We start from the raw sequence: 12519 nt of genomic DNA, 5'->3' as shown, positions 1-12519 counted from the left end.
TATGGGTGCCATCTGGCCGTCCCAGGTGTGGTAAAGTGCAGCAGTGTACGCTTTGTTGAGACCGCAGTAAATCTTCTACAGTACAACAGCCCGAACTGGGACTCATGCGGTAATGGATTGGCCATGCGTTGGATAACGTCTGCTAGCCACACTTCTAGGACGTCTTTGTCCCGAACAGGTTGATGTGCGAGGGGAACAAAACCACACACACACGCACCCAAAAGAGGCCCACTGTCTGTGATAAAGGTCTTTCATGGCCAATTAAAGCAGCTCGACTTTCCACCTCAATAACATCTAAGCATCTATTAGTGGCAAGCGGACGCTCTGTCACGGCTCCCACTGAGCTCAGCTCATTGACTGTATGATTAGGTCATGTCGTTCTCATCTGTCTCTGAGAACAATGATACAACAGCAGAGCGCATAAAGAGCCACAGCTACTCTCCAACAAACTGTAAATCATGTGTCCTACTGCTGGGTGATTACAATAGTGTCTGAATGAGCCCCAGGGTTACAAAGGCCAAAATATGAAAATTAAGCTTAAAAAAAGATCTTCTCTGGCAGGGCAAAGTGTCAGTTATTATACAGACATTAAATGTAATTCATAACCCATAAAATTCCAGCTACACTCTTAAAAATACAGGTTACTTATTGGCATTTATGGTCCCATGAAGAAGAATTTTGAACATCCATGGAACCTTTTCAATGCACAAAACTTTTTTTATAATTTTTTGGAAAATGTTTTTTATGATTATTAAAATGTGCTTCACACTAGAAAAAAAAAATTCTTCAATGGTATTGTTTCGAAAACCACCTTTTAGGTGCTCCCACATTTGTCACCCATCTCTATATACATTTTTACACATCAGTAAACATATTAATCTTTGTCTAACCTTATCTCCCCTCATTTGTTTTTATTTCAAAACCACAGGTCTGTCCCACATGAGTAGGCTGCTTTCCGGAAAACGAATTTAAAGGCACCATATGGCAAATCCAGAATTATAAGCTCAGTAAAAACTTTTTATAAATTCATTATAAATATATTGATTTTTTAAATTTAAATAAAAAAAACTGCATTATAATAAAAACTAAATATATTATTTAATAAAATAATAGTAAATAAATAATAAATAAATAAAATAATACTACAAATTATTTTAATTTAAGTTTAAAAATAATAGAATAAAATAGTTTAATAAAAAAAAATTTAATGTACTATTTTAGGGTAAGTTTAAGACAATGATGTACTAAACAGAAATATTTTTCCTTTGTGTTTTTCGTGTACAGACGACAATGTTGTCAAAACAATCCCTGTTCACACGGATCCACCAAAACGTCAAATTGTTGAATCATTCATGCCAGGCCAGTAGTTGGCGATGTCACTTTGTAAAGAAACACTACGTGTCTTTAGACTGAACACGTAATACGCATGTGCATGACGTCACCGTTTTCACAGATTTCAAAAGTTAGCATTTTCAGGGACTCAAAACACTGTTATCGTGTAAATTAACAGCCAAAACACATTTTCCATTTTTAGTTGAAAACGGTGTCGTGTAAATGGCCCCTTAGTCAGCTTTCCTTTTTGTTGAAAACAGTCATCTGGCACATGGCCACATATGACATCAGTTGTGAGTGAGAATCATAACTGCATCCAACTGAAGATGTCATAAATCAAAATTGGCCCTACTCTGTACTGACCAATAAGGGCCAAAGACAATATGCATATAAGCATATCTCATCATTACACTGCTGCCCTCTCACTTTCATAGCAAGGTACCATATTAAACAACAACTCCTCTGGGAACTCGTAGACACTTAAATCCACATTCATAATTTAAAGAAACGTATTCAATGTGCTGTCTGTGCCCTGTCCCAAGGGGCCACAGCCGTAGACTGGCCGACCTTTGATTCCTCGCACACTTGCAAATGTGCCAGTCCCATTGTCCACGACTATGGCCTGTTTTTACATATTGATTGCATTGATCCCTCCGCTAAGCACTTACAAAGAGCATCTGAAGAATCAATACCATGCCTTCTGCTGTCATCTTGCCAAATCAAACTTCACCCCCAAAACAACATCTTGTCAGTGTGCAATGAAATTAATACTTGGAAGGGACTTTGGGTGACAAATCAAAAACACCTATATTCTTCACACATTTATAGCATTGAAAATGTTTTGTTAACTCAAAATCGAACATTCCCTCCAAACAACACAACTCCTCCAACCTTGGTGTTTTGGACAAAAAGGATGCATCCGCAGAGTTAGGATAGAGTTTCACAGCCAGATTGATTATCTGAAAGTCTGCCTTCTTTGTTCTGGTCCCCGCAGTGCTGAATTTGCACTTCAGGTGAATGTACACAGATGCAAAAACTTCGGTGAAGAGCAATAGCTGTGCAGTGGTTATGACGTTTTGAGTTTACTCTTAGATATTTTTATCATTTTCAGAAAGTTATGTGACGACTTTAGAACAATTGTTGGGGAAAATGCTTATGATAATTTCTTAAAAGTTCACAAAAATATAATCCAGATGCAGAGCTAGCAAAAAGACTTCAAAACAAAAGTGCTGAATTGAATTTGTTTTGTACAAGAAATCTATAAATAACATAGAAGTGAATATTCTGATAAAAGTCTTTTTGTCTTGTTTTCAAGTAAAACATCCTTACGAATATAAACTATATTTTTTCAGAGAATATTACTAACATTGTTTACTTTTCTAATAAGAATTGTTTTAGATAGATTAGAAACTACATTTACTCAACAACAAACAAAAAAATTATTAAAAAATAAAAGTGATTGTTTTAAAGTAATTTCTTTCTGGAAAACAAAACAAAAATACTAATTAGACTGCTTACAAGTCAAAAGGCCACTTGTGTTTGACTACTCCAATATGAAAGTATCAAGAGGGTCATTTAAACATATGTTCAACTGCTTTTGGAGGTTATTAAAATATTAAAATCCTTTGGAATTTTAAAGTTTATTTTGAAAACACATCTGCACAAAAAGATACATTCTGCACATTACGGAAACAAGCTTACACACTTCTTTTTGAGAGGTAGTTAGAGAGTCATTTATTTTATGGTGTAAATGTAGCACTCAGCTTAAATAAATGTTCGAGTTCACTGAACCTCACACAAAACAGGCACACTTCAGTGGACAAAGACACAGGCGGAGGGAGGGAACATCAAGCTCTTCTTTCTTTTCCAGGAGGGGTGTTTGTTCAGAGTGGGTGCAGGGCAGTTTGGAGAGGAGGGGAGGGCAGCAAAGAGAGCCAACTGGGAAAAGTGTGTGTGTTTATAAAAAACAAACTGTGAAAGATAACCAGTACTAAACAAGTGAGTCAGTGAGATTCACAAGAGCTACTGTAACTTGTATATGTGTTTGTGTATGTGTTTGTAATTAGTGTGTATGACAGAGAAAGAGCGGGAGTGAAAGTGAGATTGATAGAGGGGGGCTTGAAGCTCATTGTGAGCAGCAGTGAGTTAATCTCTTTAGCGGCACACGTCTTATGTAAAGAGGTGTAATGGTCTCTGCCCCCTCTTTCCCCCAGGGGACCCCAGGGGACACTGGGGTCCCGTCTCCCAGCAACATTTACATGTCGGTTATTCCAAAAAAAGATATGGAGGGGAAAAAAACTCTCAGTGGTGATAAGATCCGCCCACTTTGCGTGGTAGACTTTTGTCTACAGGCAGTCTATATAGTATTCAGTGGTTCACTCAAGGACAAACACATTCTGACTCGCCACGGAGAGCATGCGAAGGAGATTTAATTCAGATTTGACAAACGCAGTGTCTGTGGATTTATTTGTTCGAAGAGTAAGTGTCATCTATTTTATTCTGGTAAGCCTTTGAACTTGAACGTAATCACAGAGTAAAAAGAGATTTTTTAGGTTACAAAAGCCAGACAGACATTGAGACGGTCCAACTGAGATTGTTTACCTGCAGCACATGGTGGGAAGTGATGTATATGCATGTGTCAAACACAATGCAATGTCTGACTTGACTTTTGCTGATTGTTTTGTACCTTTTAAATGAAAAAAATTATGCATTCATATAATAACATGCAGTGTGTATAGATTGCTCTTCATAAATGAAAAGTGCAAACTCATCACAACAAAAATACTTCCCTCTGTGGATTGGCAAAAACAGTTTGCTTGTTCCAGTGATTTATGGGAGTTATGACTTATGACAAGTGTGTATTACGTGTTGTGAGAATGTGTGAACTGATGATAATGTCAAGCATTGTGATTAATTTGCAGTCCTGTATAAAAGTAGAGTATTAGCATTACATCATTGGTTGGCATGACTCGAGGACAAAATATGTGTTACTCTCTTAAACAAAGACTCTGATGAGGTCGCTTTTCATTGGAGGGGACCGCCAAAGGGCTGCCTGAAGCTATTAAGTCCTTCTGCTGAAACAGATGTTTAATCCAAAATTAGTTTCAAATAACCTTATTTAAATCACTGCATATGCAGAATAAAGCCACATGAATGATAATTGAGTTGTCTGGAATATCATCCTTCTGGCAGTACAAACAGTTGAATCAGTGTTTAAGAAGTCATTAATATATGCCTCTATACCGTTTTATATAATCGATTTTGAAATGGCATGCAAAAAGGAAACTTACGGTCGGAATATAGAGAGACAAAAAACAAGTATGTGGTTGCATATATGTTTTTCTTATCTAAAAGCAGCTACAAGGAAGCACAAAATTAAATAACATAAAAAGCTTTTTGTAATTTCTTTGTAATGCATGAATTCATAATGTGATATTAATAATTAAGAAACAGCTGGCATCTTTGCTCTGTTCTTTCTTGCTAATAAGCCTTTAACATATCAGGCCAGTTATACAAAGCCACGTGTGACGATGGTGGCAGGTCTTTTGTTCATAAAGCCCCTTGCTTTCTGCTCTGAAAGACAGATGGAAGGCATGATGTGTTGATTATGGATGTGTATTATATCCTTTAGGCACATATGAATCGTAAAAGAAGGTTGATTAGCAGGTGATAGACCTTTGGTACTCTTGAACTGTTGTCAGGTGACTGACAGGTCCAGTCTCCCAAGCGGGTTCCTACTGGAATATTATTTACAAAATATGAAGCCTTATATATTTATTTATATATTTGTAAGCTACCTCATCAAGTAAGAATGCTTTTTTTTCTAAATAATGCTTGTCTGAAGAATTAACAGATGCAGATTTTTCAAGATGATACACACATAAAGCATTAGCAGTTTTTTTTTTTTGTTAGATTGTAGCATTTCTAGATTTAAAGCAAAAACTGAATGGTCTGACTTTAGTTTTGTGAAATAATGCTACATAAGCCACCTGTACAAAACAAAAAGGCAGACTGACTGAATGAAAATGCAAATTCACTCTGACAGTAGGTGGCGCTTATGGGACAGCAGCGGTATCTTTAGGTGCCACACAAAGCAGCACTGCACTTATAAACACTAATTTATACGGAGGTAAGAAGAAAAGAAAATGGCATTTAAACTTTTCAGAATACAGTAGGTTCCCTTCAAATAAACCCCAATTCAATATGTATATTTTTCTTCCTATACTTCGAGCATCGCAAAGAGTGAGCTTGCTGTGCCTGGTACGGTATTTGCTTGTGCACATAAACATACTCAACTTTTGACCTACTGACCAAGTAAAATGAAAAGATGTTTGACCTAGACTAATTTCAAGCTTGTAACATTGTCAAGCTTTTTTTGTCAAAGAGGAGGGTATTCTGGTTACTTGTTCATAGCATGCGTTCAATATGGTCTCAATTTTGTAAATCAGGATATTCAGGATAACTGCCATTAGGTCTACCCCTATTGTAAACCATGTGGGCAAATAGCCAACAGGAAGACATGCTGTAGTTCCTGTTTTTATAGGACCTGTTTGCTCAACTAGTGAACGTTAAGTAAAGTAAACATTAAGACAAATTATGCATAGACCCTGGTCCTATATTGCTCTAATGACAACGAGACATCTCACTTCATTTCTTAAAATCCATGTTTTACCAGGTTTCCCAAATGGGAATAAGAAGGATCTCCACACAAGGCAATGAGCCCATCAGACCTTCCTCCATCATTAAAATTCTCTAATTACACACCTGCCACCACCAAGACCACCACCTGCTTTCTCCAGATGTCCCAGCAAACATGGGTAGTGTCAGCAGTTTGATATCAGGCCATAGCCTCCACAGCAAACACTGCAAAGCCTCTGAAAACAAACTCAAAAAGGGTCTTCAGTCTAAGAAAACAGGCCGTAGCTTGGATGGCCTTCTGAAGTATGGCTTCTCTCAGGACCATTGCACCACCAACAACAACTCAAAAGTCAGCTATCATTCAGGCAAAAATGACGACTTCTTTTACATCAAGGTCAGCAACAAGCCCCGAGCTGCTCAACATAACATTAATACAGCTGAAGAGAGTCAAGGAAGAACAGCTGTAATGGACAATGAGGTGGACAGGAGAAGAGGGCCACCAGAATTAGTTCCGCTGTCTGGAAAACTAGAAAAGGTAACAGAACTGGAGTTAGCCAGAAAGTAAACAAAGCAAGGCTTGGGCTACAGATATAATTTTATATTGCCAAAATAACATATCCTCAAGAGTTTAATTTCTTCAGTGCCTATATTGTTGTATAATAAGGAAGTATTTCTATCCTATAAAAACATCCGTAAACAATTCCGTTTATAAGGCAGTACAAATCTAAATGTCTGCTTGGTTCACATTAAAGCAGCCAAACCCCAAAAATGGCCCATCCCCCCAGCTATTGTTATCACACAAAATCAAACAACAGTCAAATATAGTTGATGTTAAGTAATCCCCACCAGACCCTGACACTTTCACTAAAAGCTTAGCAGTGTCTGCTCCATTTAATTAAACCCACAGATTGACAAGGTAAGAATGCCTTGATCTCTCCAGAGATTCGGTCCAATGGCAGTGTGGCACTTGCAAGCAGGCAAGCTGCTCTTTCCCTGAATAGCCTCATTTATGAAGGATCTAGCTAGGAAAATGAGCCGAGTTTTACTAGGTCAGGAAGTTAATGCTAAACTAGCAGGGCAAACATACTACCATATGGAAGAGAAAATGACTGGGAAAAATAGGAGAAGAATAAGAAAGGAAGTATTGTTAAGATTGCCTTGTTGATCAATCATTTATGCAAAATGTTTTGTAATGCCCTAGCAGTTATGAAAGTAATTACTTTGAGAGCATTTGATCAATAGGTTTTAAGATGGATAGTGTCCTGCCTTAATCATGAGCTTCATGAATGATCAGTTGGTTGTTGTGCACTTTAAATCTCAAAAACACTCTGTCTTTTATTTTTCCCCCCTCTCATTTAGAGTGTAGAGAACGCCTTGATTCGGCCGACCGCCTTTAAACCTGTTCTTCCTCGAAGCAGCAGTTCCTTGGTGGAGACTCATAACAACTTGAGCACTATCCTGGGCAAGAGAATTAGTCCCATAGACAGGCTCAAAGATCTTCAGGACCCCAAGCTGGAGACAAATTCTGGTACCTTCTCTGACTCTGGAAGGAACTCTATGTCCAGCCTGCCTACCCACAGCACCAGTGGCAGCAGCCAGATGGACAACCTAAGCACTTCAACTAATCACACCGTGTGCCATGGAGGCCTTAGCCAAAACATGGAAACATCTCAGAACCCACAGGGGGCTGTAGCTGTAATGAATGGAAACTCTGGATTCAGTAGGATGTGTAGTGGGACTAATGGAAACAGTTGGGCTGATGGATTTTGTGAAACAAACAGAAGTGGGGAGTCCACAAATGGCAACACAAGATCCATTGGTGTCCTCAGTGAAAGTGTGGCAGCTGCAACAAGTTTGAACAGAGAAATAACTGCTGCAGCACTGACAGTCTCATCCACGGAGCAAAAGATTGATTTCTCTGGAAACCAAGAGCAGTTTCTTGAACACAGATTTACAATTTCAGAGCAGAACCCAACAAAACCATCAGCTTCTGGGGGCTGTGTCCGATCACCAATTTCAATGAATGAATCACTAATACAGCAGCTGGAGCACAAACTTCTGGAACGGGAAACTGAACTGGCAGAGTTACAAACGAACCTTGAGGAGAAGGAGTCAGACACATGTCAGCTATTTGAAGAGAAGCAACGCTACTGTGCTGAGGAGATGGAGGGGTTGAAACAACGCTGTTCTACAAAACTTCGTCAAGTAAGTTGTTTACAATATTTTATAGATTTGAAGGGAATGTGAATATGTATAAAGTCTGGTGTTAATCCAAAACCAGTAAGAATACCTTACCTTTATAGTAAATCAAGCACGCTATTCACCTTTATCCAGACAGATCCTAATGATCTTTTGTGTATAACTGCAGGTGTCCCAGAGGGCTTTGAGAGCCCAACAGTTATTGCAACTTCAGGTGATACAACTTCAACAGGACAAGGAACGTTTGCAGGAGGAAGTGGACCAGCTAAATCGTGACAGGGACACTGCAGAAAGCCGACTTCGAATCTATGAGAGCCAGAGAAACCTTGTACCTACACTAGAAGAGACTCAGTGGGAGGTCAGTCTATAAGACCTAATTGTGGTTTAGTGACAAATGTGGATAACTGAATGTGCTCTATGTTTGATAAATATGTCTATATTGTCTATATTGAGTCCTATTCTAAATATTGGGATAATCAGGGGAAAGATCTAAATTGTAAATTACAAAAAACTAAACGCATCTATGCTTTCTTTCACCCAATGTTATATTTGTAGGTGTGCCAGAAGTCAGGTGAGATTTCTCTGCTAAAGCAGCAACTTAGAGACTCCCAAGCAGATGTTGGGAACAAACTCAGTGAGATTGTCAGTCTCAAAGCTTCTCTGAAGGAGTCTAAATTCAAGATGGAAGAACTGGAACCGAAGATCAAGGAGTATGAGGAAGCTCTTCACCAGCGATGCGCTGAGATCGAGGTATGTGTTCGTTGACATTAGATTAACTTGCAGTTGCTACTGCATCCTATACTGTTACATATGACTTACTTTGATATCTGTTTTTAAAAAGGTATCTAAGAATGAGTTTCAAAGAAAGAAGAATGAGGCTGAGCTCCTCAGGGAGAAGGTGAACATGCTGGAAACAGACATCAAGGGCATGAAGCAGGACGTAGCATTGGCCAAAGAGGAGCAACAGAAGCTAATGACCATGAGAGGCAAGGTTGAGGAGCAACAGCTGCAACTGAAGATAAGCCAAGCTCGGATGGAGGCCTTTGGTGCTAGTCAAGCCAAATCAAAATCCCAGGAGGGAACAGGTGCCAGTAAAATTCTACATCATAATGGAGGGTCCGCTGGCTTGGATACCCTACACAAGGAGATAGAAAGGCTGAGAGGGGAACTGAAGGAAGAGAAGCAAAAGAAACATAAGATGATGAATAGCTTCCAGCAAGAGAGACAAACATGGAATAAAGAGAAAGACAAAGTAATCAGATACCAAAAGCAGTTGCAGTACAATTATCTGCAGATGTACAGAAAGAACAAGGACCTGGAGAAGATTCTGAAGGAGCTAACGGCTGAGATGGACAGTCGGACAGAGATGGACATAGACAGCCATAGCTCTGACCTGAACTTTGATAAAGTTGTAGCCACAGAGATATGAGGTCATAGAGGTTGAATGTTTTCACAATTAACCGAATGGTCTTAAAAGGATGAATGTACTAGTGGGCGGAATTCACAAAGCAAAATTTAGAGAGAAACATAAAGTCACAGAAGATTTTGAGACGTCAGGAGATGCTCGAAACTCGAGAATATAACATCACTTGTACAGACCACCAAAAGCTTTTCTCCTTTTAGATTGATCATATAATTGAAAATATGTCAGGATGTCAGCCATGCGTATCCCTATTAAAGATGCAGTAAGCGATTTTGTCTGCTAGAATGGCACTCAGAAAATATCCCTCTGACTTGACAGATCTCACTGATTTGATGTTTCTTAAACTATCACATCTGTTTCAGTTGCAGCCATAAATTCTGTAAAATCCAAATAATTGACCACGGTCAGATTCTCTGTTTAGCCATTTTCAGCCTGTCAGTCATTTTGTGCATTCATAGGACAGCCCATAAATAAGAAGGGGGTGTTTAGGAGTGTGGTAGTTGAAGTTAGTTGATTAATTCAAGTTAAGCACCATATTCAGATTCATAAGCAATTAACAGTTGTTAGTTTGTCATACAGGAACTATTATTTTGCTACAGTTTTATTTTTAACAACTTTGGCAAAAATTAGATATGCTACTGTTCTCCTTTCTGATCTCTGATTACAATGGTCTCTATGGTATAACATTAGGGCGGGGTTATGGGGGTTAAATCTGCAGAAGTTCCAGAATGGCTACTGCTTACAGCACCTTTAATCTGTGTGCCTTCAACCAAATGCTTTACCTCCCACTTACCCAAACAATCCAGTGCTTCTTGCTTAAACCTTAAGCAAATATATAATCTCACACTACAATACAATATTTTATTTTCTGTAAATGCTAGTTTTGCACTTTCTCTTTGTTTTGTATGACAAGAATTCTTATCACCTTGGCAGACAGGCTTATAGAAACAATATGTATACAGGGATATTATATCTCAAATCTCAGTTGTGTTTTTTTTCTCCCAAACTTGCCCTGGTATGATTGTTCATGTGACATGAGAACCACTCCTGTTTTGGCTTCATGACGTCCAACCAAGCACAGTGCATCTACATTTTCTTCTAATTGAAAACAAGCATGATTGAGATTTAAAAAAAATTGGAATGGAAGATAATCCATGAATAAATGCTTTAATTTTGGTCTATTATTCAAACAATGACTTCAGAAGACCTAGAACAAGCTCATGATTCATGTGGATTACTTTTGTTTTGAATTGTTTTTATATATATATATATATATATATATATATATATATATATATATATAAATATATATATATAAATATAAATATATATATCACTATCTACTGTCTAACCGTCTGTCTAAAGTAATTATCATTTCCTTCCGGTTTCAGACAAGGCTTAAATCTAGTCCCCGACTAAAATGCATGTTTGAGCTGTTTTAACTAAAAGCTACTTGCACTGACAAATCTTAAAATATGTCAGTTCCATTGTTTTGTCTCAAAATGCACACCAGTAATGTATTTTTCTAAGGAACTTTAATAAAAGCTACATACATGTTCTAATTGAACTAAGGCCTGATCCTGGCTGAATCTAAGCCCTATCTGTGAAACCAGGCCATAATGGATTTGTAAACAATAATGTTTAATGGAAGACGAAAAATAATACTTGGTTAGAACAATAAGAGTAAGTACATAACAACATTTTCATTTTTGGACCCATTCTGGGATTTTCCAAAATAAGTGTCATGTGGAAAAATGGTTCTAAGAGTGACTGGACTACAGTGATCTATTTTACTCTTTGGTGGGAGTTTGAATTAGTTATCACTTCAAAATGCTATCTACAAAAAAAGCATCTAGTCTAAAGAAGCCTTATAGTAAGAGAGTACACTAAAGAGAAACAAGATGAAAACATGAAACAAGATGGTGATGATAACAGAGTAGTATGTCCTCCTGTGTGACACAAAAATACAATACTATATTTAACAGTTCACAGGACAGATTTTCCTACCAATTTTGCTTAAAACGGCAAACAGAAAGAGTGAGATGGTCAGCACTTAGGTTTCCATTTTTCATTGCACAAATTTGTTTTATCACACAAAATTTCCCAAAAAGCTGCCTTGTAAATTATCATCCTTAGAGCTTCCAGGAGTCTTGATTTGATAAGAACAAACTGATAATCATATTATTGATGGTGCAGAGTGTTTGTGGGGTGTAAGGCTGTCTTTAGATGCATTTGAATGCATGTATGTGTTGTATATTTCTTATTTATTTTGATTAAATACACTAAGATGTTTTCTGAATATGGTTTCAATTGGTTTTCAATCAGTTATTTTATTCTTCAAGTACCTAAGCAATGATCAAAGTTGATGAAAGACAACGCAACCTCCACAGGTGATGAGTGATGACATCAATCTGCAACACAGGTGAGGAACCCAGGCCAGACAAATATTCTTCTTTGTTGTAATTTTCTGCATTTGATCCTGCTTTTTAACATTCTCATGCTACCAGAGAGAATAAAGGGAAAAGTTAACTCCTAGATACCAGTACTAACTAATTGTAGTCATCGGTAACTGATTCCAATTTACCCCAGTATAGGAAACCCAGATGCAATTTCTTTTCAAATGCACTTCATGTTGTTGATAAAGAATGGAATATATTTTATTTCTCTATGTATTATTATGGTACAAGATTATTCTATTCAAATCAAGTTGGGTCAAAAGTAATCTGAAAGTAGTCAGATTACATTACCTTAAATGTCATGTAAATTAATGTAATGGATTACATTACTAACTACAATTTTTATCATGTAATTTGGAATTAGTAACTGACTAAAATTTAAGTAATCTACCAGCACTATATTTTTCTTTTCTTAGTAGTGTATTGGTGAATGAGTTTTCATAAGCCCAGAACCTTTTGCTATGTCATTAC

At 37.5% G+C, this 12519-nt stretch overlaps 1 protein-coding gene across 4 annotated transcripts in view; it reads left to right on the top strand.

Annotated features, from left to right (window-relative positions):
• Positions 1-10808, top strand: part of lzts1 (leucine zipper, putative tumor suppressor 1) — a 31768-nt gene extending 20960 nt beyond the window's left edge. For 3 of the 4 annotated variants that reach the window (XM_077224144.1, XM_077224146.1, XM_077224147.1), the window contains 5 exons: positions 6008-6505; positions 7330-8175; positions 8339-8527; positions 8725-8919; positions 9011-10808. In XM_077224144.1, the coding sequence (XP_077080259.1) occupies positions 6146-6505; positions 7330-8175; positions 8339-8527; positions 8725-8919; positions 9011-9598 (2178 nt within the window). In that variant the 5' untranslated portion in view covers positions 6008-6145 and the 3' untranslated portion in view covers positions 9599-10808. Of the gene's footprint in view, positions 1-3692; positions 3811-6007; positions 6506-7329; positions 8176-8338; positions 8528-8724; positions 8920-9010 lie in introns of those variants that run through there. The other variant, XM_077224145.1, reaches the window with a different exon arrangement.
• The last annotated feature ends 1711 nt before the right edge of the window (positions 10809-12519 follow it).

The sequence above is a fragment of the Siphateles boraxobius genome, unplaced genomic scaffold, assembly GCF_051911475.1.
Source record: "Siphateles boraxobius isolate OS27281-9 unplaced genomic scaffold, OSU_SipBor_1 9, whole genome shotgun sequence".
Lineage (NCBI taxonomy): Eukaryota > Metazoa > Chordata > Actinopteri > Cypriniformes > Leuciscidae > Siphateles > Siphateles boraxobius.
The sequence above is the reverse complement of the archived record's forward strand: the minus strand, read 5'-3'. Positions and strand labels throughout refer to the sequence as shown.